This window comes from Cibotium barometz, chromosome 13, assembly GCF_041138505.1.
Source record: "Cibotium barometz isolate CiBa-2024 chromosome 13, ASM4113850v1, whole genome shotgun sequence".
NCBI classification, from domain to species: Eukaryota; Viridiplantae; Streptophyta; class Polypodiopsida; order Cyatheales; family Cibotiaceae; genus Cibotium; species Cibotium barometz.
In genome coordinates, this window is record NC_141058.1 from 10,110,448 (window position 1) to 10,138,076 (window position 27,629).

At 44.2% G+C, this 27,629-nt stretch overlaps 1 protein-coding gene across 1 annotated transcript in view; it reads left to right on the forward strand.

Moving 5' to 3' along the window:
• Positions 1-27,629, forward strand: part of LOC147632347 (DUF3754 family protein, putative (DUF3754)) — a 155,425-nt gene that overhangs the window by 110,426 nt on the left and 17,370 nt on the right. Inside the window, exon 12 of the mRNA XM_086807168.1 lies at positions 20,594-20,647. Coding sequence (XP_086663294.1) covers positions 20,594-20,647 — 54 coding nt within the window. The remainder of the gene's footprint in view (positions 1-20,593; positions 20,648-27,629) is intronic.

A 27,629-nucleotide genomic window follows, 5' to 3' on the forward strand; every position in this document is an offset into this window, starting at 1 on the left:
TACCATTGTTGAGGAGATCCTAGGTGCTGATGTACCAGGTGATATGGTGGAGCGGGAGCGGTTATATGATTTTGATGGGAATCTCCTCATAGATGGAGACTACTCATCATCCACATAGCTTCATAGGAAGCCAAAGGCGTCTTTAACCTTCAATGATCTTTTGATGAGCTCATGAGGTTGACGATTTCACCAAGATTTCTTCATTGCTAGCTCCACTTTTCAGACTAGCAGCATCTCCCCAATTCTGTCTCCAACCTTCTTCACGCGATGACAGTAGTGTTTTTGATCTCCACTCTCCCTTATGTTCTTTTTCATGAGCTCCTCCACCCCGTTTTTATAGTGTTACAATGCATCGTGAGGATTTGGCAAGCTTGCCAAGTGGCCAGCCATGCCTAAGCCGTGTCCCTTCTTGATCAATCCCAACTCTGGTCTGGATAGCTGCCATGTCTCCCTATCATCACGTTCTATTCTGTTGCCATGCCGCCCCATCGCCATCCCAAAGAGGACCCCCCCAATTGCTGTTGTGATTAGTCCACAACCTTTCTGCAGTTGGTTGGCTGCCACACCATCACTACATCGGCTAACTATCTTTCCTCCTCCTCCATCACACTGATGCCCGCCATCACGCCAAATCACTCGGCCATCATGTGCCGCTACATGAAGGCTCACGCCTTCACCACCCACACAGCCATACTGCCTCCCTTAACTAAGGTTAAAACCTTTGTTATTTTTTTGAAGTTTTTTTAATAGCACTACACCTTGTTCACATGCAACACCACCCTTTTTACAAGACTATCCATTACCAAGTGCAACTGCCACTCCGACGCCATGGTCTGAAGACAAGACTACCACCTCTCCCTATTGTCCAACATCAGTGCTCTTGTCAGTGCCAACATTTTCACTTATTCTAGTAGCTATGCTTCCCGAGATGAGTCCTCCTGGATATGAGTAGCCGTGACTACACCACCATATCCAATGCCCGAGTAGTCATGGCCACCGTATGCTATCAAGATGATAGAGGGCTTGAATGCAATGTTGTCTAAAAAGAAGCCTTCATTAGAATTTGTTATCATTTCTTGAGCCTTGCAGTACATGACCACATCATCCCACAAATAACTGGTGTCGATTCCCCAAGGGAGGCATGGAATACCCTCTGTAGCATGTATGAAGCAACAAATACAACAAGGTTGCTTTACTTGAAGCAAAAGCTTCACAATTTGGAGATGAAAGAGCACGAGATAGTGGCGTCTTTCTTGACAAGCTTCAAAGAGAGGGGTGGTTGGCTATGTGGGATTGGTGACCAAGTGGATGATGTGGATATGGTGAGCATAGTGTTCAAGGCACTTCCTCCAAGCTATCAAAGCTTGCGGACAGCTTTTATGGTTCGAGAGAACACTCCTTTCTTTGAAGAGCTTTCAGGAATCTTGCTTTAAGAGATGTCCTGGAAAGGCAAGAATCTAAAAGGTTTCAAGGGGAGTGAAGAGGTGCTCTCAAAGTGGAAGAGGAGGACGTGGCCGTGGAAGAGAAAATTTTAGGTTTTCTTCTCATCATCCAATTCAAAGTCAAGGTGAGAGTTCTTTATTTGATTAGTCACCACAACAAAGATTTAATCAAAATTACAGCACTAGAGGAAGAGGAAATTTCAGGTCATCCAACCAAACTACAAACCAAATAAAAGGCCCGTGTTATTATTGTGGAAAAGATGGTCATTTTGAGAGAGATTGCTGCATAAAGCAATCATCTCAACAAGGAAGTAGAGGAAGGGGAAGAGGACGAAGCTTCCCCAATCGTGGAAGGCAAACTTGGAACTTTGTGGGACAAAGAGAACCAAAGGATGAGTTTCTTCTCATGGCAACCGAAGGCACAATGCATGATGGTGAGTGGTTTCTTGATTTTGGTGCATCCTCCCATATGACACACCATAAAGATTGGTTTTCTAACTTTGTTGATGAGGGCTGTAAAAACAGCGTGATACTTGGAGATAATAGTGCTCAAGGGATTGAGGGATATAGTGATATCCCAATTCAGCTTTCCTCAGATGAAAGAGGGCATATTAAGGATTCTTTGCTTATTCCTAAATTAGCAAGGAACAAGATATGAAAGTGGAGTTTTATAAAGACAAGTGTCTCATCAAAGATATGAGGCAAAACTTCAAAGTAGTGGCTCAAGGAGTGAGATGATGGGCTTTATAAGCTTGACACCATGGTAGATCAACAAGGTTTGGTGGTATCCAAAGGTGATCAAAGTAATTTATGGCATGAGCGATATGGACATTTGAGTTATGGCAATCTTCAAATGCTTTATGAGAAAGGTATGGTGGTCGGCCTTCCAAAGATAAATCTGAATTCTCATGTGTGAGCCATGTATGAAGGGCAAGCAGGCAAGAACACCATTCCCAAAGCATGAAGCATTTAGAGCAAAAGGGATTCTTGATTTGATTCATAGTGACATTTGGGGACCTTCTCCAACTAAATCATTTGGAGGCTCATCTTATTATATCACTTTTATTGATGACTACTCACGTAAATGTTGGGTGTATTTCTTGAAGCACAAATCTGAAGCTTTGAAGTGCTTTCAAGATCTCAAGCAAGGCTGGAAAAACAGCATGGAAGAAACACCAAAGTTTTGAGGATGGATCGTTGGCGGTGAGTATAACTCAAATGCATGTCATGAGTTCTACAAAGATCATGGAATACACCACCAACTTACTAGGTTGTCATGGCTTATGAGGAGGAAGGTCGGGGGGCTAGCCCTTCTGGTCTCTCACCTTCGCATCTTGTCAGTGCGAGTCCCAGCCCCATCTACTGATCACTCGAGTCTTGGTTTGTGCTGGAGATGGAAGATTTGTAGGAGCATTGCAACACGGCACATCTAGAGAGCTCAATGTAGCAAAGTCATCGAAGGCACCCACACTCCGCTTGCGGAGTCTATCAAGAGCATTTGGAAGCTGCAGGGTGGTTGTAACTGTGACCATATGTGGAAGCGTCGGGAAGCCTTCTTAAGGCTCTGGTGACCAGGTCCTTTTCTCACAGATAGAGGCGGTGAGCCCACTTGGCACTACAGACCACGTGTGTGGTTATTCCCTCCCCCACCCCTTGTATGGGATATCCTTCTCGTCATACAACGGCTTGCCGGAGGACAAAAGCATCCTTCCCCCCCTCTTGTTCTTTGGTCCTTGCCCTGTACATGGAGGCGAGTTTGTATCTAGCCCTTTGAGGCTGTTTTTGTTAACTAATAGAAGAATCTTGTTGCTAGAAAAAACAAAAAAGAGGAAGGATCAGACCAATGACGGAGTTGCAACTGAAGTGGCCGTATAATATTTTTGGCATTAGGGGTTTGCGAGCCGTCCTTATCCAAAGCAGGTCTGTGCACATCTATAGTAGCTTTGTCCTTAGAAGACATGTTTTTTTGCATTGCTATGTGTTGTGCTTGTTGGGGTGCTAATTGTGGCTGCATAGCACCTTTTCGTCTAGTCTGTATACCAATCATGGGTCTTGTTTGACCTATCTTGGAGGGGCATTATCATTAACCAAGGCTGTCGGCAGCAAGGAATGAGTAGGCGGGTGTAATTTGAGGATGGGGCAGTCATCTGCAAAGTGTCCAAATTTATGACAGCGAAAACAAGCTCCTACAACTGCACCCCATTTGAGCTCAAAACATTTTTTACCCGTATGCACATCAACAACTTCCATACTTGTTGGTGTCCCACAAAACACAGAACTTATTACGATTACCCATGACATTGGGAGGGAAGATAACGGTGCCAAGACTTTGTGCCAGATATGGAAGAGCATCATAGAAAATCACAGGGAAGCCAACAACTTCCACCCAAACTGGACAATGATGCCGCACAAGCACGTGATAGTCAGTAGTAGGGGTCCAAGGTAGCACATGGACCATCTACTGAACAAAGGAGGCTTTTGAAATAATTGCTGCTTGAAGTCAGGCTGCTCGAACACCTCTTCGTAAAAACCACGGGCTGCATAGTAAACACCTTCTACATGTAAACCTACAAGCATTGTGTTCAACCACTGTTCAACATCCTCCGCAGAGGGCACCCGGCCTAGAAAGAAGAGGATTATGGCCTCTCTTTTTTATTTTGGGAAGAATTACATTCTTTGGGATAGGCACTTCAGTGTAGGTTTGGGCTTGTCCCACTTTGCACCCTGAAAATGCTGATGCAGTACATCATAAAGAAACTGCGCAGTAGGATCCTCATGTCTTGGCTTCTTAGAATCCGTGACATCAACAGATTTTTCATGCGTTCTTTCATAGTGGAGTACCTGTTCCTGCTGTCTCATGGTGTCAAGAGAAAAACCAGTAAGAGCATGTTGGAGAAGATGCTCACAACAGAAAGAAACGCTGTGTGAACGAACAGGTCACAGAAATCAGAAACAGCACAATAAACTCTCGCCGATATCACACAGAAAGACAGACACACGAGGCATCCAAGAAGCTGAAGAGGAAGTGAAGATGGAAGCTATGAAACAAGAGGCAGTGAGTAGCTATGAAAAATCAGCCACATCCATAACTGATGGAGAGCACTTGGAGAAGATGCTTACAACAGAAGAAAGAGATGAAGGTGAAGATTTGTGAACTAACAGGTCACAGAAAACAGAAACAGCACAATAAACTCTCGCCAATATCACACACACACACACACACACACACACACAAGGCAGCCTAGAAGCTGAAGAGGAAGCGAACATGGAAGCCATGAAACAAGAGGCAGTGAGTAGCAACAACAAGGGAGCAAAGCAGCGGGCGAACAAGGCACACATGAAAAGAAGAAGAAGAGCAAGGGAGGCTCACACAGACAGGAGAGGCGAGGCAAAAACGAGTTAGAAGGGGTCGAGTAGGCAAGTGAATCAGCACACGCCCACACACAAGGGGGCGAGCAGGTCAAACCGGATGAAAAGGTAAAGAAGGCGAAACAAGTGAAGCTGGTTGAGCAGGACACAAGTGAACAGGTCTGCGCCTACAAGCGAGCAGGTCCGCAGGCGAGAAAGTCCAGTGTTCGAGCAGGTCCACAGATGAGCAGTTCGACAACCTCTCTCACGCACGCCAGTCACACACCACACACACACACACAGCATTGCAAGGCTCTCACGTAACGGTTGCTTCAAGCTGGACTAGTAGGCAAGCCTATTGTATTGCAATCCGATGTTGTAGGTCCTATTGGGAAGTATGAGGTCCTACCTGGAGGGTCTCCATGTTTTTGGCGGAGTGCCACTACTTCCCATCCAAACGTGCTCTAAAACCTAGTTTAGTCGAGCTACTCTAGGGCTGTTAACAACATAGGTGAAGTCGTTCCCCAGGTCCCTTGTCCGTGGGGACAGCACACCCACACCACATCATCCATCTCTCTCTCTCTCTCTCTCTCTCTCCCCCCCCCCCCCCCCCCCCCCTCTTAAAGGGGGGGGGGGGGGGGGGGGGGGGGGGGGGGAAAGAAAAAGGAAAAAGAAAAAAATGAAGCAAGTAAGCTTATTGATTCTTCTCGAAAATGGATGTTCATGTAGATCACTTAGTTCAGGGACTTGGTGAATATGATGCTTCTCATCAACATGCTTGCTGAATGTATGCTACATGATTGGTGCCATTTTTTGTTCATGATGAGAATAAATGTTGAAAGTGGTAGGGATTGAAGGAGTAAAGAAAGGATGTAGCATGTCCTAAATGATGGTGATGAATATTTCTGTCTTCTTTTGTCTCATTGTAGCTAAAGCTTCAAGTATTTGTGGGGGGAGGGGGGATGAGGGGCTCACTTGATTAGCACTCCATATGGTTCATGCGGTGTGTGGACAAAAACAGAGACCGATGATGTGTATATATTGTGTAGAATACTAAGAGCTTCAGGAATATGCAATCAGTTTTGGTCAATTCTAAGTCTCGGTTGAGATAAAATTAAATGTGCAGGAGAGAGAGTGTAGAGAGAGAAAATAAAAACTTTTCTGCACAAATTTTGTAAAGTTTTGTGAGTTTTTAAGGTTATCCTGTGACATGGCTGGTGGGCTGTGACTGGGAGCCTGTGTGTCAATAGGAGCTTAATTTGGAGTAGGTGGTAGCCATACATGCCACCATGTGTTTGTTCTGCACACTTGGTGTGAGGTGAAAAAAAGAAAGAAATACGTGCCTCTATAGCTCTTCCACCTCCCAAACTTGGAAAAACTACCACGAACGGGGCACCACCAGCCACCGGCTGGAACACTCTCTCACCATTCGCCACCCACCCACACCATAAGACAGCTCAAAACCACAATGAACAGATGATATATTCAGCAAACACACAACACCATACACACTGTATAAACACAGCAAATACACCAAAGACCAGGACTCCGGCCAGGATTTACTGCCAAGGGAATACACCCTTGCGTCTGACGACCAAGCCTCTGTCTCCCAGTCCCTGTAATCTCCAGAGGGCGCCCACACCAGCAACCCTTTTTCACTTCCTCTGTAGCCTGGCTACTCTCTGTCTGCTGCAACCTGCCAATTGTCGTAGGCGAGCCCCACTGTCTCCAGCCCACACATCAGCACCTCCTCTGCATCCAACCCACACAAAAACCCAAGGCTCCCTCTCTGGTCAGCATCCACGCACTGCCTGCAATCACCGCCCACACAAGACCAGCTACTCTCACCAGAAGGCACCCACACCAGCTAACCTTCACTCAGCAGCTCCCACTCTCTGTATGTCGTAACCAGCAGTCTCACCAACCCCAGAGCCTCGCACAATCCTCAACACCATGAACCAACTGCTCACCGCAGCATCCTCAGATATCTAGCCCAAGCCACACCTCATGTACCCTTCCTCACAGCAGCCCTCCCTTGCTGCTCCAATCACCAAACATACTAGACCATCACCCAAGAGACCTGCAGCCTCTTTCTCTGTTCACCCGGCTGTACTCCAGCCCACTTATAACCAACACACAAGGCCCACACCAACCTGTCTCTTACCCGTCATCACTGCAGAGCCACAGCAGCTCTCTACTTCCTTGTACACAAGGTGACTAGCGGCGTTTTGCCTTCGAGGCCATATCTCTGCAGTAGCACCAGCCACTCACCTACGGCTGCGTGCTCTTCTCTTTGACCACCTCTAGGTTCACCCTTGCCAACCTGCCTGTATCACCAATCCCTCTCTCTCTTTTGCTCAAGTGCTCCAGATCCCTTGTCCCCACGACTCCTTGTCTGCCAACGCCAACCTGCAGCCCTTCTTGTTTGGATTAGAGCCACCCCAGCAGCTCTCTCCAGTCGCCAACAGCTCTCTCTGCTTGTCTCACGCCCAACCATACGAGGCCCCCCACACACAAAAGGCAGCCCTCAATCAGTCACCTTACTCCAGTAGCTGCGCTCCTCACCCAGTAGCGCTAGCCTTCCCAGCCGTCAGCTGCATACACCTGAGAATCTTCTGGTCGACCAAGGCGGCTTTCTCATGCGCCTAGCTACTCAAACCACACACGCCTCCGCTCCCTTGATGGCTGCTGACACCCCTCAGCTTCAGCCCTAACAACCAGACAGCCTCGCCTTCCAGCTCCTGCTGAACCCCGACTGGTTTTCTCCTCAGAGGCATAAACGGCGACCCCCTCCCGTTGCAGCCCCTTCGCAAGGCGACGAGCCCTTCTCTGTCTGGCGTCTCTTTCCTGCAAGGCGACGACCCCCTGTTGAGCAGCCCCCACTCTCAAGGCGACTCTCCTGGCCTCGGTCACTTCTCTCTGGCGACTCCCCTTGCGACCTCCTTCATTCACGCCTTCAACACCTTCACCAGCTTCTAGAGCTCTAAGCTGGCGACCACCCATGCCTTCACGTGGCTTTTTAAATTGGCCATATTATATATTTAATATTTTTCTAAAAAGCCTCCAAACCACATAATTATGGCCACACACACATGCTAAAAGGGCCTCCTTCTCCTTTCTTTTCCAGGAAATACGGTGCCCATACAGCTTCCAAATAAATGCGAGAGTTGCCTGCATTCTCGTCAGCTGCATCATTATCATACTGAATCCGTCAATTTTAGTCTCGATGCTCTGCTTTTAGCAACCACTGGCACACCACATTATTGCCATAAAATTCCCAGATCACCAGCCATTTTCTCCGGAAGTAACACGTGCATAATCCAGCTTTCAACAAAACCACCCAGCCTGTACACTTGCCAGGGCATTCAGGGCAAATTTTATTCACACACCACACGCACCATATGTACACTGACCAAAAACACCTTTCAGATTTTAGCCTGACATACTTTGCCCAACCCCTAGCGTGCTGAATCATTTATGATCAGCAGAAAGCATATAACCATGTTTTCCTCCGATGACCACGTTTCCCTCCATCAATTCTCTGAACATCATATAGTGTAACCAGCACATCTCTGTTCCAGGTGATCCAAGAAATACCGTCATTTTCCCAAGACATAATCTTCCATCCCATATCCCACAACACAACACCAGAACCTCTCGAGACAAAGCTCCTGACATAGACACCATCCTGCCTCATCTCAACTCCAATATCCCTGATACGATCAGCACCAATATCGGAGAACCAGTGCAGCAACTCCTGCTGAGGGTAAAAATTGATGAAAGCTTCATCAAAAAAGACCTGTTGTGCCATAACATTTTCCTGTCCATCAGCATAAGAAGCCTCACCATCAAAGCCAGCTACCACAGGCAAAACAAACTCCTCTTCAACAGGCACCATTGCCAAAGCATCCACCTCAGTTCCTGTATCCTCACCTTCATCAAAACCACCAAGAATTTCATCCATTGCAGTCTCCCTCTCATCCATAGCAGCAGCATCATTCAAAGTCTTGTGGTGTTTCTCCTTCTTCATAGCCTCAATTCTGATCATGGCTTTTTTAACATTTATGCACATCTGGTCATCCAGCTCCAACTCAGGCTCATCATCCTGTAGACTGTCTATTTCCCACTCATCCCACACAGGTTCATTATCCAAAGACTTAAAAGCAAGCTCTTTCACATCACAGGCATACCTTTGCTCAGAATTCACTTGTACCTCCTCGCATTCCTCATGTATGGCTTCTTCTTGTTCAGCAACCTCATCACCAAGCACTTCCTCATCAATAACCACAGCATCGATCTCTGCATCCTCCTCACTCGATGAAGTATCCTGCCCACCTCCTAGTGAAAAATCAGTTACCTGAAACTTCCTACGAGGCTTCCTCTTCTGCTTGACCTTCACATCTTCTCCTTCCTTCACTTTCCCTTTCTTCTTGCTGGGCCCTGCAGCATCCTTGCTTTCCCTTTCCTGTGGCATCCGCTTCCCCAAAGGCATCAAATCAGCTTCTGCCTCCTTCATCTTCTCAAGGGTGACCACATCTATCACCTTAGTTTTACCCTTCTCTTCAGCTGTAATTCCACTCGGACCTGGTTGATCCCTGATATCAATACCATAATCATTTGACCTGTCAGGTAACTGTGAAGGTAGTGGGTACATATCACCACCCATACGCTGAGGCTTATCACAATCTGTACTCAGATGACCTAGCTCACCACAATTCCAGCATGTAGGGATGAAATGACGGCCCCTACCGCGACCACGTCCATACCCTGCTTGTCCATCTCCCTCTTAATAATTATTACCACGGCCTCTACCACGTCCACCACCTGTACTCCCCATTAAATTTAAGCTCAAATTCTTCATAAGATCAACCATCTGCTTCATATCCTGTCGCAATCCCTCATCAGAACCTGCAGAAACCATAGGTACTCCTTGACTAGCTTGAGGCATTCTCTGCATAGCTTGAGCTTCAGTAGGCTTCATCCTTTCCATCACTGCATTCATAGGTGTAGCCTCCACTCTACGAATCTCCGACTGTGCTACAACTGGAATCATCCCCAGCTGATTCATCCGCTGCAGTTTCCAATCTTTTGACTTAGCAATTTCCACCGCATCCTCAAAAGACCTGGGCTTTCTCAATTCCACTTTCCAGCGAATACTCCTCTTAAGTCCAGCTACAAACTTGTTCTTCTTCATCATATCAGGCGGCACTTGGTCTTCCCCTAAAGCCCTGCATAGAGTTTCCCATAGCAAAGAAAATTTCTTCATATAATCATCTATTGATTCAAACTCACCTTGTGTCAGAGCTTGCACCTCATGCCAAACCTTGTCGGGGTCTTCCACCTTCTTGAACCTGTTGCTAAGTGCTGTCTTCAATCCATCCTCAGTTATCTCAATGCGTGGAACAGCATCCCTCAACGACTCCTCATAAGTCCTGTACCAGGTCCTTGCATCCCCCTTCAAACAGATGCTCAACAGCCGCAACACCTGTATCGACTCACTGATATGGTTGCTTATACATGCAACCTCCATCGTTTCCAAGAAATCTGCCACATCCTCATTCGGACCACCATAAAACTCTGGGTAAGACATCATCTTAACCCCAAACTTCACTTCCAAACCCAAAAAAACCCAAAAACACCTTCCTTCAATCTCTCACTCTGGGGCATACACCCTCGTAAGAGAAATCCCTGAGCTATCCTCTGTCAACTGAGCCACTCCTCAGTCACACAATCCTTGAGAAATCCTCAGTGGGGGCACCAGAAGGATGTGAGGTGAAAAAAAGAAAGAAATACGTGCCTCTATAGCTCTTCCACCTCCCAAACTTGGAAAAACTACCACGAACGGGGCACCACCAGCCACCGGCTGGAACACTCTCTCACCATTCGCCACCCACCCACACCATAAGACAGCTCAAAACCACAATGAACAGATGATATATTCAGCAAACACACAACACCATACACACTGTATAAACACAGCAAATACACCAAAGACCAGGACTCCGGCCAGGATTTACTGCCAAGGGAATACACCCTTGCGTCTGACGACCAAGCCTCTGTCTCCCAGTCCCTGTAATCTCCAGAGGGCGCCCACACCAGCAACCTTTTTCACTTCCTCTGTAGCCTGGCTACTCTCTGTCTGCTGCAACCTGCCAATTGTCGTAGGCGAGCCCCACTGTCTCCAGCCCACACATCAGCACCTCCTCTGCATCCAACCCACACAAAAACCCAAGGCTCCCTCTCTGGTCAGCATCCACGCACTGCCTGCAATCACCACCCACACAAGACCAGCTACTCTCACCAGAAGGCGCCCACACCAGCTAACCTTCACTCAGCAGCTCCCACTCTCTGTATGTCGTGACCAACAGTCTCACCAACCCCAGAGCCTCGCACAATCCTCAACACCATGAACCAACTGCTCACCGCAGCATCCTCAGATATCTAGCCCAAGCCACACCTCATGTACCCTTCCTCACAGCAGCCCTCCCTTGCTGCTCCAATCACCAAACATACTAGACCATCACCCAAGAGACCTGCAGCCTCTTTCTCTGTTCACCCGGCTGTACTCCAGCCCACTTATAACCAACACACAAGGCCCACACCAGCCTGTCTCTTACCCGTCATCACTGCAGAGCCACAACAGCTCTCTACTTCCTTGTACACAAGGTGACTAGCGGCGTTTTGCCTTCGAGGCCATATCTCTGCAGTAGCACCAGCCACTCACCTACGGCTGCGTGCTCTTCTCTTTGACCACCTCTAGGTTCACCCTTGCCAACCTGCCTGTATCACCAATCCCTCTCTCTCTTTTGCTCAAGTGCTCCAGATCCCTTGTCCCCACGACTCCTTGTCTGCCAACGCCAACCTGCAGCCCTTCTTGTTTGGATTAGAGCCACCCCAGCAGCTCTCTCCAGTCGCCAACAGCTCTCTCTGCTTGTCTCACGCCCAACCATACGAGGCCCCCCACACACAAAAGGCAGCCCTCAATCAGTCACCTTACTCCAGTAGCTGCGCTCCTCACCCAGTAGCGCTAGCCTTCCCAGCCGTCAGCTGCATACACCTGAGAATCTTCTGGTCGACCAAGGCGGCTTTCTCATGCGCCGAGCTACTCAAACCACACACGCCTCCGCTCCCTTGATGGCTGCTGACACCCCTCAGCTTCAGCCCTAACAACCAGACAGCCTCGCCTTCCAGCTCCTGCTGAACCCCGACTGGTTTTCTCCTCAGAGGCATAAACGGCGACCCCCTCCCGTTGCAGCCCCTTCGCAAGGCGACGAGCCCTTCTCTGTCTGGCGTCTCTTTCCTGCAAGGCGACGACCCCCTGTTGAGCAGCCCCCACTCTCAAGGCGACTCTCCTGGCCTCGGTCACTTCTCTCTGGCAACTCCCCTTGCGACCTCCTTCATTCACGCCTTCAACACCTTCACCAGCTTCTAGAGCTCTAAGCTGGCGACCACCCATGCCTTCACGTGGCTGTTTAAATTGGCCATATTATATATTTAATATTTTTCTAAAAAGCCTCCAAACCACATAATTATGGCCACACACACATGCTAAAAGGGCCTCCTTCTCCTTTCTTTTCCAGGAAATACGGTGCCCATACAGCTTCCAAATAAATGCGAGAGTTGCCTGCATTCTCGTCAGCTGCATCATTATCATACTGAATCCGTCAATTTTAGTCTCGATGCTCTGCTTTTAGCAACCACTGGCACACCACATTATTGCCATAAAATTCCCAGATCACCAGCCATTTTCTCCGGAAGTAACACGTGCATAATCCAGCTTTCAACAAAACCACCCAGCCTGTACACTTGCCAGGGCATTCAGGGCAAATTTTATTCACACACCACACGCACCATATGTACACTCACCAAAAACACCTTTCAGATTTTAGCCTGACACTTGGAAGACATGCAGGAAGCCAATTGTTAGTCTGGAAGGCTCAGGAAGCCTCCTGGAGTAGGCGCCTAGTTTCTGGAGCTGGGAGAGCTCATTTGCAGTTTTACGTGGAGATGGAGAGCCTGGAAGAGTTGCCTAAGAAGCTGTGAAGCTGTGGATACAAAGGAGATCGGCGCGAAAGCTTGCTACGGATGCCCGAAGAGGAAATTGCGAGCCTGAGTTGCTGAATTTGCTGAGAGGAGGCTGCGGTAAGCAAGGAAGAGCCAAAAACTGCATTTTCATCGCGAAGGACAGTCAAAATTCAGAGATTCCAGTGGCAGGAGACCAGGAGGAGTGGGCCGAGCTGAATTGGGGCGAGGTTGGAGGTTTTCGGGAGCAGAAAAGGTCCAGAACAGGAGGAGGAAAGGTTGATTCTGATCTGAATTGGTGGCTGCAGCCAAAACAGCAGCATTTGGGTGCTTATTTTGAGGTTTACCGCCGTGAAGAAGACGGGAGAAAATGAGGGCTGGTCTGATATTTTGCAAAGCTGATATGGAAGTGTGAAGACTTTGTAATGCTTTTCAGTCATGTATCTGTCCCTGGAAATGGGCATTGGGGTCTGAGGTTCTTGGAATTGTATTGACAGGTTTCCATGTCGAAGTTGTATTTTCATCAGAAGTAGATGATGGTGTTTGGTCTCTACTGTTGCATGTGGATGAGAATGAATGGTTGAATTTAACTTTTTCTCCCTGGCGTGAGTATATTTATCATTTTGAATTCTGTGAAGATGAGCATCTTGATTAAGTGTATGTGCTATTGGGCTGTGTAGAGATGAAGACTTGAATTGAAATAAAGTTTTGTACATACTCTTGGGTCTGGTGTTGTGGGTGTGTTGTATCAGTGTGTGGAAGTGTGACACCCTATAAAGGCATATATAGCTATACCGCTTCCTTGTCATCAATTTTTGGTGCCCCCACTGAGGAAGAAATTTCCTTCGGTTTGTGAAAGAAGACAAGGGTTTGTGTGAAGAAAGATTGGGGAGATGACTCAAGAATTTATAGAGTATTGGGGATTGCCACAGGAGAGTGCAATCAGGTTTCTGGAGAAGATGGAATTTACAGCTTTGATGAAAGACAGGGCAGCCCCGGAAATCTTATTTCAGATTTTGAGTTATTGCCTTCAGGAAGATGCGAAAGCATGGTTGCAGACTCAGGTGGCTATTTTCAGGACTGCCCATCCGTCACAACAGAATCTGGAGTATGCGGTAGTAAGGGCTGCATTTCTTGCGAGGTTTGCACAGGCAAGGAGTCCAAATGAATTATGGAAAGATCTGTGTAAGGTGAAGCAAGAAGAGGATTAGGATGTGGATCAGTATTTGATGCAGTTTGGGAAGTTTGGGAGGTTATGGAGTTTGTGGTGTGAGTCTCTTATTCCAGAAGTGCCTCCGCAGATGATTAAGAGAGATCGCTTTGTGACAGGATTGAAGCCTACAATACGGTTGAAAGTAGAGTTGAAGAACTTGGACAGTTTTGATGAGGCAGTAAGGGTGGCCAGAGAGAAAGAGTGGAAGGTAAAGAGGTTGCGGCAATTGGGAATGCATGAGGAACCTTCGAAAATGGTAAGTAGTCCTGAGACAATCAAAGCATATGCAGAGAAAGAGATTATGCCTGTTCCTGTGCAAGATAAATCTCTGAAGGATGATTTGCATGAGGCAGTAGAGTTGATGAAGTTGCTAAGTTTGAATTGGATGGAAGCAGGTGGAAGGGGAAGAAGCCGAGGTGCTCCAAATAATAGAAGAGATATTTTGCCAACAGGTGAAGGAAATATGGGAGGATCAGAGAGAGGAGCTATTATTCAAGCAATGTCAAATGCTGGAATTGCGGGGAGTGGGGACATATCAGCCCTCAATGTGATAAACCGGCCAGAGTGGGTGGTGAAATTTATCCCGTGATGCAAAGAACTAATGATAGATCAAGAGATCACAGTATTGATAGATCAGGAGATCACAGTATTGAGGTAAAAGATCCAAGTCAGCCCTCTACCAGTGGAGTTAAACGAGAAGATAAAGGAAAGGGACCGGCTGTTAGCTTGATAGGAGTGGAGACTATTCCAGAGATCATGCCTGTGGCCAAGAGGACAAGAAGTGCAATGGCGGAAGCTGAACCGTCATCTAAGAAAGGAAAACATGTCCAATTTGACATCAGCCCTCAACCAGAGAAGAAGAAAAGAAAGCCAAGAAGACGCTATAAAACTTCAGATTTGCATATCGGTCAAGGTCAGGAAGAATACACCCTGATGGGTGATTTAAAAGGAAGGGCAGCCAATATAACTTTCGCCCAATTGCTTGGATTGTGTCCGAAGCTCAAGAGAGAGTGGAAGAGATTGGCAAATCCGAGGAAAGCAAATGAGCAAGAGCCCACGCAAGGTGAAATGGAGTTGATGTCTGTGGAAGACCTTCCTGATATCTGTCCGTCAGTTGATGCTTGGTTTGGAGGTGTGAGTGTTGGAGAAGCATATGTGGATGGCGGTGCACAAATCAGCGTAATGACTCAGTCCTGCATGGAGAGATTGGTGTTAAAACTGAATGCTAATTCAGATTTTAGACTTCGATTGGCGAATCATGCAAAAGTGAAGTGTCTGGGTATATGTACAGGAGTACTAGTGACTGCTTTTGGTGTGATTTGCAGCATAAATTGCCATATTATGCTGGCTGGTTTAGGAGCTTATCCGCTGATTTTAGATAGGCCTTGGCTCAGACAAGTGGGTGCCATCCAAAATTGGAGGAAGGGTACTATAACTGTACATAATAAGAGAGGAAGAGCCTGAAAGTTCAATATGAGTAGCAAGCTGGAAATGGAGAGTGAGCCTGAAGAAACAAGTATTGATGAATATACAGATAGTGAAACTGAGGAAGAAAGTTCTACTTCTGATGATGAAGGTCAAGTATCATTTTTAGTGAAAGAAGAAGATGAGTATATAATGCAAGCTGAAGAGATGTCAAAGGAGGAAGAAGAGAGTAGACTTGAAGATATGGACAGTCTGATGCAGCCTCCACCACCCAGTGCAGAGAAAGAGAAGCTATTACAGGGTATGTTGAATCCCAGTTTGCAGTCAGTGAAAAAAGAAGAATATATGAAGGTAATACATAAATTTCCAGATTTGTTTATTACCTCATATGAAGAGATCCGAGGATTCAAATGTGAACCAATGCCTATAGTATTGAAAGAGGGTGTGAAGCCAGTATTTCGAAAGTTGAGAAGAATAAATAGAGAGCTATTGCCCGTGTTGAGAGAAGAATTGAGTAAATTATTAAAGGCAGGATTAATTTATCTAGTAGATCACTCAGATTGGGCAAATCCAGTGGTCATTACTCCAAAGCATACAGGTGGGTGGAGAGTCTGTATTGATTACAAGCCTCTAAATGCTGCAACAAAAAGCAATCACTATCCTCTGCCATTCATTGATGACATTTTAGACAGAGTGGCTGGATACAAGAGGTATAGTGTATGCGATGGCTTCTCTGGGTATTTTCAGATTTCAATTGCTGAGAAAGACCAAGCTAAAACCACTATCATTACATCGTGGGGTTGCTATTGTTATCGAGTAGTACCATTTGGTTTGAAAAATGCGCCCTCATGGTATCAGAAGAATACTGATAGAGTACTTGCACCTCTTACAGATGATTTTGTGAGATTTTTTTTGGATGATATATGTGTATATAGTTCTCAAAAGGAGCATGGCGGAGCAAGTATTTTCTAAAATGGATGATGCAGGTGGACAGTTGAATCCTAAAAAGTGTCATTTAGGATGTTCAAAAGTGAAGCTGTTGGGTCATATGATATCTCAAAATGGAATTGAACCTGATCCAGAGAAAATAAAAGCTCTTATCTTATTATCTGCACCATCAACATCGAGGCAGCTCTGCAAACTTTTTTCCAGAAGGTAAGTATATGGCGAGATTTATTCATTTAGTATCTCAATTGCTTTATCCTCTTCAACAGGCCATGAAGAAAGAACCGTTGCAATGGAATGAAGAATGCGAGGAAGTGTGAGAGAAAGTGAAGGAGGTATTGGGAGGTATTTCCAGTGTAAGAGCCCCAGATTTCTCCCAGGTCTTTTATGTGAATCCATCTTTTGGTCCGGATGTAGTTGGAGTAATTTTAATGCAGAGAGGAGATGAGTCCAGATACATGAAACCCGTATATTGTGTAAGTAGAATGAAGACGGAAGCAGAAAGGAAATATACAGAGGCTGAATTGGTTTTGTCAAGTCTGGTATATGCCTGCAGGACGTTCAGGTCATATCTCCTGACGAGACCATTTGTGGTTCTGACGAACTATACTCTTCTCCCTCAGTTGGTGAATGGTACTTCGCTCTCAAAAGGTATGATGCGATGGTTGGTGAAGCTTCAAGAATATTATTTCTCATTTTTAATTGAAGATACTTGCAAGGCAACTCTGGCAGATCTTCTGACGTATAAGGAAGGCCCGATCCTGGTGAAGGAAGTGGATTTAAAGATAGAAAAAGAGGAACAAATTATCATTCCCGGAGCTCATGTCTTGTTCTTTGATGGTTCGTATAAGAGGAGTATACATCAGGCCACCGGGGGTTATATAATCCAGGATTTAGAAGGCGGGCTGATTCTAAAAGATGGAATACGTCTGAAAGCCGAAAGTAATAATGAGGCTGAATATGCAGCGTTGTTTAAGGGGCTGCAGGCTGCTCTAAAACAGAAAATTCAGAAGCTAATTATAAAAGCAGATTCCCTGTTAGTAGTAAAGCAGGTCTTGGGTAGTTGGCGGGTGAAGAATCCGAGATTAAAAGGATGTCTGGCCGATGTTAGAAGACTGCTGCGTCAATTTACAGCATGGAGTATTCAACATGTGCGGCGGGAGGACAATCATATTGCACATGAGTTAGCCCAGGAGGTAATTGATCAGGACCCAGTAATTGCAAAAATTTAAGAGCCATTATACAGGGGGAGAGAATACCTCTCTAAAGTGGTGGATTACTTACTCTCAGGTCGCTTGCCTGAGGAGCTCAAAAAAGGCCAAAAGTATTATTTTATCAGGAAGAGTAAGCATTATGTCATGATTGGAGATGAATTGTACATGCAAGGAGCTGATCAAGTATTGAGAAGAATTCCCTCGAGGGAAGAAATATATCATATTCTATCTTCAAATCATGAGGGAGCTTGTGGAGGTCATTATGCATTTAAGATCACTTTGCAGAAGATATTACTGGAGGGTTATGTATGGCCTTCCATCCAGAAGGATATTCAACACTGGTGTAGGTCTTGCCATGAGTGTCAGAGAATGGGGAAAAGAATCTTAAAAATGGAGCCGAGAAATATCATGCTGGTATATGACATTTTTGAGAGGTGGGGGGTGGATGCAATTGGACCATTTCCCAGGACGGCCAGAGGGAAGTGTTATATGCTTACTGCAGTGGATCACCTATCAAAATGGGTAGAAGTGAAGGCGGTGAAGAGAGTAGATAGTAAGGAAGTGGCTGATTTTGTGTATGAACATATATGCTGCAGATTTGGTATTCCTCTGGAGTTATTGTCAGACAACGGTCCTGGATTTCGAGGAGAGGTAGTTGACCACTTATGCAGAAGACTAAACTTCAACCACAAATATGTCACTCCTTATCACCCTCAATGCAATGGTTTGAATGAAAAATTCAATGGTGAATTTAAGTTGATGATGACTAAAATGACAGAAAGTCGTGTCAAAAATTGGGATGTAGAGATGAATCGTGTATTATGGGCATACAGAGTTGCGGTGAAATTTGGCGCACAATTCTCACCATTTCATTTAGCTTATGGGAAAGAAGCACTCATGCCTATTGATGTAGAAATTTCAGCTTTGAAGTTTCTGATTGAAGAAGGATATGAACCTATCAATTGTTACAGAGAAAGATTGTTGGCTTTGCAAACAGTCCAATTAGACAGAGAACTAGCTTTTGATCATTATGCCACTATGCAATTGAAAAGACAAGAGAAAGAGAATGAGGAGTTGAAGCAAAAAGGAATCGAAGAGGGTAATCTGGTTCTCAGGTATAATAGCAAGTTGGATAGTACATTTCATACTGCATTCCAGACAAAGTGGGAAGGTCCATACAGAGTTGAGAAAAAGTTTGATAATGGAAGCTATCAACTTACTGATTTAAATGGAAAGAAGCATAAAAGAAGAGTGAATGGTCTACGATTAAAGAAATATTTTGCTTGGTTGATGTTAGCCTTGAAGGAAAAAGATCGGGAAGCTTATGATGCATGTCAGGAGGTTGTGCAGAGTCCAGAGGAAGATCTGAATATCACATCTTTGTTTGTACAGCTACTGGACATGAATGTCTCAGCAGAAATAGGGGGTTGCTAAATATGTGTGGACAAAAACAGAGACCGATGATGTGTATATACTGTGCAGAATACTAAGAGCTTCAGGAATATGCAATCAGTTTTGGTCAATTCTGAGTCTCGGTTGAGATAAAATTAAATGTGCAGGAGAGAGAGTGTAGAGAGAGAAAATAAAAACTTTTCTGCACAAATTTTTTAAAGTTTTGTGAGTTTTTAAGGTTACCCTGTGACATGGCTGGTGGGCTGTGGACTGGGAGCCTGTGTGTCAATAGGAGCTTAATTTGGAGTGGGTGGTAGCCATACCTTCCACCATGTGTTTGTTTTGCACACTTGGAAGACATGCACGAAGCCAATTGTCAGTCTGGAAGGCTCAGGAAGCCTCCTGGAGTAGGCACCCAGTTCCTGGAGCCGGGAGAGCTCATTTGCAGTTTTGCGTGGAGATGGAGAGCCTAGAAGAGTTGCCTAAGAAGCTGTGAAGCTGTGGATACAAAGGAGACCGGCTGGAAAGCTTGCTACGGATGCCCGAAGAGGAAATTGCGAGCCTGAGTTGCTGAATTTGCTGAGAGGAGGCCGTGGTAAGCAAGGAAGAGCCAAGAACTGCATTTTCATCGCGAAGGACAGTCAGAATTCAGAGTTTCCAGTGGCAGGAGACCAGGAGAGTGGGCCGAGCTGAATTGGGGCCAGGTTGGAGGTTTTCGGGAGCAGAAAAGGTCCAGAACAGGAGGAGGAAAGGCTGATTCTGATCTGAATTGGTGGCTGCAGCCAAAACAGCAGCATTTGGGTGCTTATTTTGAGGTTTACCGTGAAGAAGACGGGAGAAAATGCGGGCTGGTCTGATATTTTGCAAAGCTGATATGGAAGTGTGAAGACTTTGTAATGCTTTTCAGTCATGTATCTGTCCTTGGAAATGGGCATTGGGGTCTGAGGTTCTTGGAATTGTATTGACAGGTTTCCATGTCGAAGTTGTATTTTCATCAGAAGTAGATGATGGTGTTTGGTCTCTACTGTTGCATGTGGATGAGAATGAATGGTTGGATTTAACTTTTTCTCCTTGGCCCGAGTATATTTATCATTTTGAATTCTTTGAAGATGAGGATCTTGATTAAGTGTATGTGCTACTGGGCTGTGTAGAGATGAAGACTTGAATTGAAATAAAGTTTTGTACATACTCTTGGGTCTGGTGTTCTGGGTGTGTTGTATCAGTGTGTGGAAGTGTGACACCCTATAAAGGCATATATAGCTATACCGTTTCCTTGTCATCAGTGGTAAAGGGGTATTAAAAAAAACCCTTACTTGAAAATTTGACATACTAAATGTACTCCTTTTTGGGCTAAACTTGCACGTTATATGAAATTTTTAGTTGTGTAATCTTCTTGTAAAGTCTATTTATGAAAATCCAAATCCCTTTAGCTGAACTCACATGCTATATTACACATTCCTAAGTGAACCCCCCAAGAAACATAGATGATGCTTGAGTTTTTTTAGTGTTTCTTGTAGTAAATTTGTCTCCTTGCAAATTTGTTTGTTGCAGAACTCTTATTATGGTGTTTTTTCCTTTTTTTATATTTCCAGTTTAAAGAATCCATTTTGGCAATCGCTATGCTTATGCAAGCGAAGAATGCCAAGGTACGCTTTATTTTTCAATCTCAATCTCAAGATGATGGATGTAGCGTTTATGTATTATAGAACCATTTACAATGAGGAATAGAAGGTTTTATGCTTATCATAAAGAGAACTTTGTAAATGATTGCTTTATGTTAAAATATGAGTTGTATAGAGGTTGGTTGCATAATGTTCTCGTTTTGGATCTTTTAGGTGACCATTCAATCTTTTATTTACAAAGTTTTAGGATCTTTCTGAAGCTGAAAGGATAGCCTGAACTAATACAGTAGGGGCAAAGTGTAGCCCAATAGCCATCTGCAAGACCCTTTAAGTAAATTGGAAGCTTTGAGTTTGTTGGTGGAAAGATGTCAAAATACAGACGAAAACTTTCCAAGGTTTCTGGTGCAACGAAAAGTGATCACCTCTACAACATTTGGATCTCAACTATTTGAGGCAATAACAGCAATCATAACTCTTAATAGCTTCCATGTTCCAAACATCTTGGATGCATTGCAAAGAAGCATCTGTGTATTTAACCTTTTCTTCTTGTTTGCGAGAAAATGATCACTATGTTAGTCTGAGAGAAGGAAACACAACCAACACAAAATGCATATTAACTAGAGATTTTTTTTTTGAAAAAGTGAAAGCAGAAACCGTCAAAATGTTCTGGAAACAGCAAAAAAATGGATGCCAATGCCATGTCATCAAGCCATGTTATAGCATTACTTGTGTTCCATAGACAGATGCACATGCATAAATAACACCAACCTGATGAATGTGCAAGGTTGCAGCATGAGGAAGAAGGTGAAAAGCAATGGTAATGGGAGCTGCGCTTAACAGTGGCACTCACAACTTGTTTGTTCATATCTGGATAACACATAATTTTTAAAGGCCAAAGGCTGAAGGTTAATGTGATGTGGCAATCTAACCAATGTGGCCTTTCCAATTCTGCCAACCAATGCTTTTTGACACGGTTGTCAACAGTGCTGGATGGGTTGGCTGGCAAGCTAGGATGCAAATGTTTGAATGGTGTTGGCAGCGGCTTCTCCTGGGAAAAACTGAAGAAAGGCTTGCAGACCTTGCCAATTCCAAGTTTTTATAGCTATGAATCATTTATCTAGCTGTGAGGGGGCTAGTAATAAAAGCAGCGCAGGGTTGTGAATGTTCATTCAGGAGTATTACAATACTTAGTTCTGGCTGTGTGTTGCTCCATTACTATAACTCATTGATCTGGAGTGCTATGAAAATGCATTAGAGGTTTATATTTTATGAGCTGCTAACTAGCCATCCCCCCACTGCTTAGGAGGTGCCCTGAGTGCCCTAAGTAATTTCATTTGCAAAAGAAACATTCTTCTATTAGTAAACTGAGATATACATTAGACAAAACTGATCACAAACCCTTTCTTTGGGGAATTGTGTGGATGTTTCCTTCCATGACTAGTGGTTATTGAAGGGACACTGAGTACGAGGGAAGAAAAGAGAAGACAAATTGGAACTTCCTTTTTTCCCCCTTTGGTGAAGGAGAGGAGGGGGCCCCGGGGGGGGGGGGGGGGGGGGGGATTTGTTTTGCGACTAGGTTCTGCTCAGCCTCGGGTTAAGAAAGGATTTGGAGTTCAAATAGGCGTAACGACTGCCTTGTGCTCTTGCACATGGCTTGAGTTCTGAAATCGTTCCCATCTGCCACAAAGCATGCAGATAATATGTCCATATGCATAGTTACCAGGAGTGTCAGAAACGCCTTATTTGAAACAAGTTTCACAGAAACATTTCATATTTTTTTGAAACGACAAAAAAAAGTTTCAAACAAAAATGCAAATATATATATATATATATATAGAATGTGCAAGAGTACACAAAATAAGTGTTTAGGCTTTAGCCTATTTCTGCAAGCAGAATACTTGAAAAACATGACTCATTAGAAAACACATTGGATTCATTATTATTCAATGTAAACAGTGATTCAATGCTAGAAAACAACACCCATATTCATCTCTCTAGAATCCACATTCCATACATGATACTGGGCAGCCAAGAGTCTGGTACTTCACTTAACACAAAGATAAAAAACATCTTAATAAAGATAAATGATGATGATTCCCAAGAGTCATGACAATCACACAATGTCCCACCAAATCCAAAAAAGTACATAGATAAATGACTCAAGGTTCATGAGAGTTCAAGACTCATCCTCCTGCCATTATCCTCATCATCCTCTCCATCACGTTCATCCTCACTCTCACTACCATTGGCTGAGTCCTCCTCAAATGCCTCATCTTCATGATCTGCTGGTGTTGCATTGTTACTAGCCCGTGCCTGGGATCGCATACCACAAGATGAACTTATATCTCATACAACATGGAATAGATCTCTCTCGTCCTAAGCGATGTCCGGAATCTCCTTGCACTTTGTGATACTAATCTTGTCAGGATTGACTTGGCGAGGCTCGATGGGGTTGCCTTTTTGCTCTATCAATCGCAAGTTGCAATGACAGAACACAAGCCTCTCCAACTCTGCAGTTGGGAACCTATTCCTCTTCTTGGTGTGGAAAAGTGCCCATGTATCGAGTTTGTCTCACAAGGTTCTAAACGATAGTCTTGTGACAGAACTCTCATGGCAATGTCTCTGCAAATAAAATTCAACACCATTCATTATTGAATAGAAGTATAAGACTGTCAATATTGTTAGAAAAGCTATACTTAGTAACTTGTTACTTACCAAGTCTGGAGTACCAATGCCATATTTCCCCCACCAAGACACAAGCTCCAATTGGTTGTCCCTCAGTTGTGCTATTGGTCGTTCAAACATGTGGCTGTTGTTCCGATATATGAGAAGCTCATCCTCTAGCTTTCTCATAAGTTGTGCATCACCATCCACTAGCCTAGAAATGTAAGAGCTCCATCGTGCCTCTATCTCTTCACGCAAGTATTGCTCCTCACTTCTCCAAAGAGGATGCAAAATGTGTGTAACTGCGTGGATTGTCCTATGAAACCAATCCCAGCATTCGTTCCATATCTCCCTAATATCTTGAACTCTGCATATGAGTTCAAAGTTGCAAGTGGAAAAACAAAAAGTAAGCAATGAGCATATACTTCATACTTCTAAGTTCTATGATCTATCCAACTTCAAGAGAAAGAACAAGAGTTATACCTCTCAGGAGACAATAATGTACAAACATCGAGGGCTTCTCCAATCTTATTCATGAACTCGTAGAGGAGCCCAGTGGTACTCCCCTCCATATCTGTTTGTCGAAGGACACTATACATGGGATATGGGATTGAGTGTCTTCACAAGTGCTTGAGCATCATTCCACCAAGTCTCCCTCATGACCATATGAGCAAATGAAACTAACTTTGGTGCATATTTGTTATCCCATGTTGCCCACTCACGATCTACCACTGTGCACATTAGGTTAGGGCGCACCCTCACAAGCCTCTCCACCACAATGAACATGTAGACAAAGTGGGTTTTGGATGGCTTCAAGAGCTCAAGATCAGAATTGGCTCTATACATGCTTAACACTTTCGGTCTCTTGGTGACAAAGTTCACTATACTAGAAGCTACATAAAAAATGTTTCTCACCCAATCTAGCTTTTCCACATCTTCTATCATCAAAGTTTTCGTCCAAGTTGCAGCCTGTTGATATTGCGTTAATTCTTTCTATCTTTAGTGGTGCATATGTCCTATCAACTACCTTTTTGTTGTAATAATTCTTTCTATTTGTTATGATCCTTGGTGCTAGGCTTCATTATGGCTGAGTCTACCCTGTATCTCTGGAGCTCTGACAGAAACTCAGTACACAGTGAATGTATGCTGTGTGTGCGCGTGAGGGGTGTGTGTGTGGGAGCATATATTGATACCAAGTTCTACACCCACTATTGGGCACTGATGACGTTAGTGGGGATGTCATAGTATCTAGTCCATACTATGCATGATGGAGTTGATGGTTTATTGTCTTGTGGATGACTTATCATGAGGTTATAAATTGCACTTTCTTATAAGGTGAATTTGGGCATGTTCTTGGATTCATCTAGGTATATATTCAATGACTTACATGAAACATTTGGTGAATCCAATTTTCGGAGGTGGTGCTAATTGATACTCTACCTCACTTATCTTCCTTGTGATCTTGTAAGGACTTAGATGATAACTTTGAATGTTTACTGCTTCTTATCATCTTAGAGTCCTTTGGGGTGTTAAGGTATACCCATAGGCCCTCCTTTAAGAATTTGGGAGTTCTCCTTTAATTAGCATGGAAGTTCTCCTTTAATTAGCATGGAAGCAAGCTTGGTCAAGATCACTTTTTTTTTTTGCTTTTCCTTGCAATCTTAGTCTATAACTGATTGCATTCTAATTCCCCTTAGTCCTATGGCTATGCGTGATCTAGGCTATTGCCCATACATAACCATAAATGGACTAAGTCTTACACGAATGCTTACTTATTTTATATGCAAACTCAATTTCCGACTCGAATTGTCTCTTGGAGACATGCCCTTACCATATTTTCTAGTCTATTTAACCTGCTTCATTATGACACGCTCAACCATATTTTCAACTTGGGATTCCAACTTCGTAAACTCCACTTTCCAATAATTTGGGATCTAAGTCAGTGAAAATCTCATCTAGAAATCCATAGCACTTGTACAATTGCTTAAGAAAGAGTTGAGCCAACTCTTGCTCTTTATTGTTGACTTAGTAGATATCAATCAGTCCGTAATAATACTTATATTGAATCATGATCTAATATTTTTATGGTAATGTAATCACAAAATTCATTAAGATATTGTGCCATCTCTTTTTAGGTTCTCTAGTGGATGCAATATACCGCCAACTCTAAGCTTTTGTGCTTTGTTGACATGACATTTGGTAAACTTCTACACAGAATCCTTGACAAAAGCTTTGATATGTTGCTAATAGAAGAGCCGGCTAACGAAAGATAAGGTTTTAAGTATGCTTGGGAGCCCTCCACCAAGTGCATCATATAAGTTTTTCTTTTGAGCATCCATATCATTGAGCAACTAAACCTTCTCAAGTCTAAATGGTAATACACCCTTGGAATATTGTGTCATTATCTTCCTCTATGGAGCACCCACGTTCCTTGGGTCGCCTTTGGGCTCTAAATGGGTAGTCTCTCTCATATCTTGGCTCCACTTTTTTCAAGATGCTTCTACCATTACAAGCAAAGCGTCTTGCTTGACTTGAGGTGGGGAACATCCTCATCACTGACATTTACTCCACCATTCCTCTAGTGTGTTTGACTCGTTTAGATCTACCTCCCTTCTCAATTTGGTGGTAATCTTCCCCCACCAGAACATTCTCCTCTTGATTGTCGGCCTCTAAGAGGACCTTCCTCTTAATGCATTCGTAGCTGGCCCAATCGGGAAGAATTGTTAAACCATAGAGCTTGTACAATTGCTCATAATGGACTCATGGCTATTTCAGCTCACTTAGTAGTATTAATCGGTCCATAATAACCTAGATTGAATCTTGATCCCTACTAGTTCGTGTTAATATAATCAGATATTGTGCCACATACTCTTAGGTTATTGCGTGGATGCTATATATGTAACCTCCAAAGGGCCCGGGGGTTTCGCAAAACACTTGACCATTAATGCAATTAAACACTTATATGGGCCACAACCTTAAACATATGGCACTTCATTCTACAAACTGTAAAAGAGAGAGGTGCACATCTGACACCGCATAGAGGCTAGAATGGGCTAACCCAACCACCCTCCCCCCCCTTTTCCTTTGGAGTATAGAACCACCAAGAATAGAGAGGAGATGACAACATGGTAGAGGCTAGTTTGCAGTAGTAGAGCCTCCCTGAATGAAGAGAGAGGTCTTTAATTTTTAGATTTGGGGCTCCCATGAGTTAAAATGGAAAGAGAAGGCTATGATGACAAGTGGTGTGTGACACGAGTTGAAGTGACAAGTGTGAGGCCACTTGTCTCACTTTGATCCACCACTTTGATCCACTTTCCTACCACTTGCCACATGTCCCAATCTAAGAGATGGGTCCTTCCATAAACTTTATCTCCAAAAATATCCTAACTAGTAGCCCATTTGTCATAGGTACTTTTGCATCTCTTGGTACTTTGGCAACTCTTGGTATTTTCTCAATTCCAAAGGTAATGACGTGAATAGAATTTCCATCGAAGGGCCAAAAATAGCAACTCTCCTCAATTTTAAGAGTGTGATCGTTTGTGTTCCACCTTATGAGAAATGCATGTGAGCACAATGTAGAACCATGTATCGGTGCTAGATGGGCTTGAAGCAGTGGATAATCCCCCATTCCCAAAACTTGTACCGTCATGTATGATTGGCCGTCCATGCATCTGCCACTTGATCCCTTTCACATTGGGAAAATGTCCAAGCTGGTGACATTCTCCCCCACTTCTTAAAAGTTGACCTCAACTTTCAGCTCTTAAAGATATCCAAGATATAATCATGTGAGACAAAACAGTCTTATAAATGGAACATAAAGAATCCATGTTACATCAACCTTTTTCAGCGTCAATGGGCAAGGCTAAGCCTCACAGTATCACATCGTTTTCCCGAGTAAACGGGCGAGACAAAAAAAAGTCTGATAAGTCCAAGTACTAGATACGGGCACAACCCTTTGAAACTAATGTCATTAGAGAATCTATTGTTCAAATACCAAGGGCATGTGTTGTGTAAACACTCCATTTCATCTTCTGTATTTATGTTCTGGGAAGGTTCCGGAAGGATAATGAGCCCCGGACATTTTATCGGATACAACTGAGGAGATGGGTGTTTCTTCCAGTCTAGCTGCACTCATGTGTATGCATGACCTTGATTTTATCTTTGGATGTCTTGTATTGTTTACGTAGACAATGCTTGAGATTTCTGCCTGCGTTGTCCATGGGACTGGGGATGCCTGGGCACCCTGTGGACGTGTATTTGCACACGTGTTTGGGACTGATAGGTAGTCTACATGTGTTTTGCAAGTGGTAAGTGTCCCCAAAAACCCAATTTATAGCTTTAT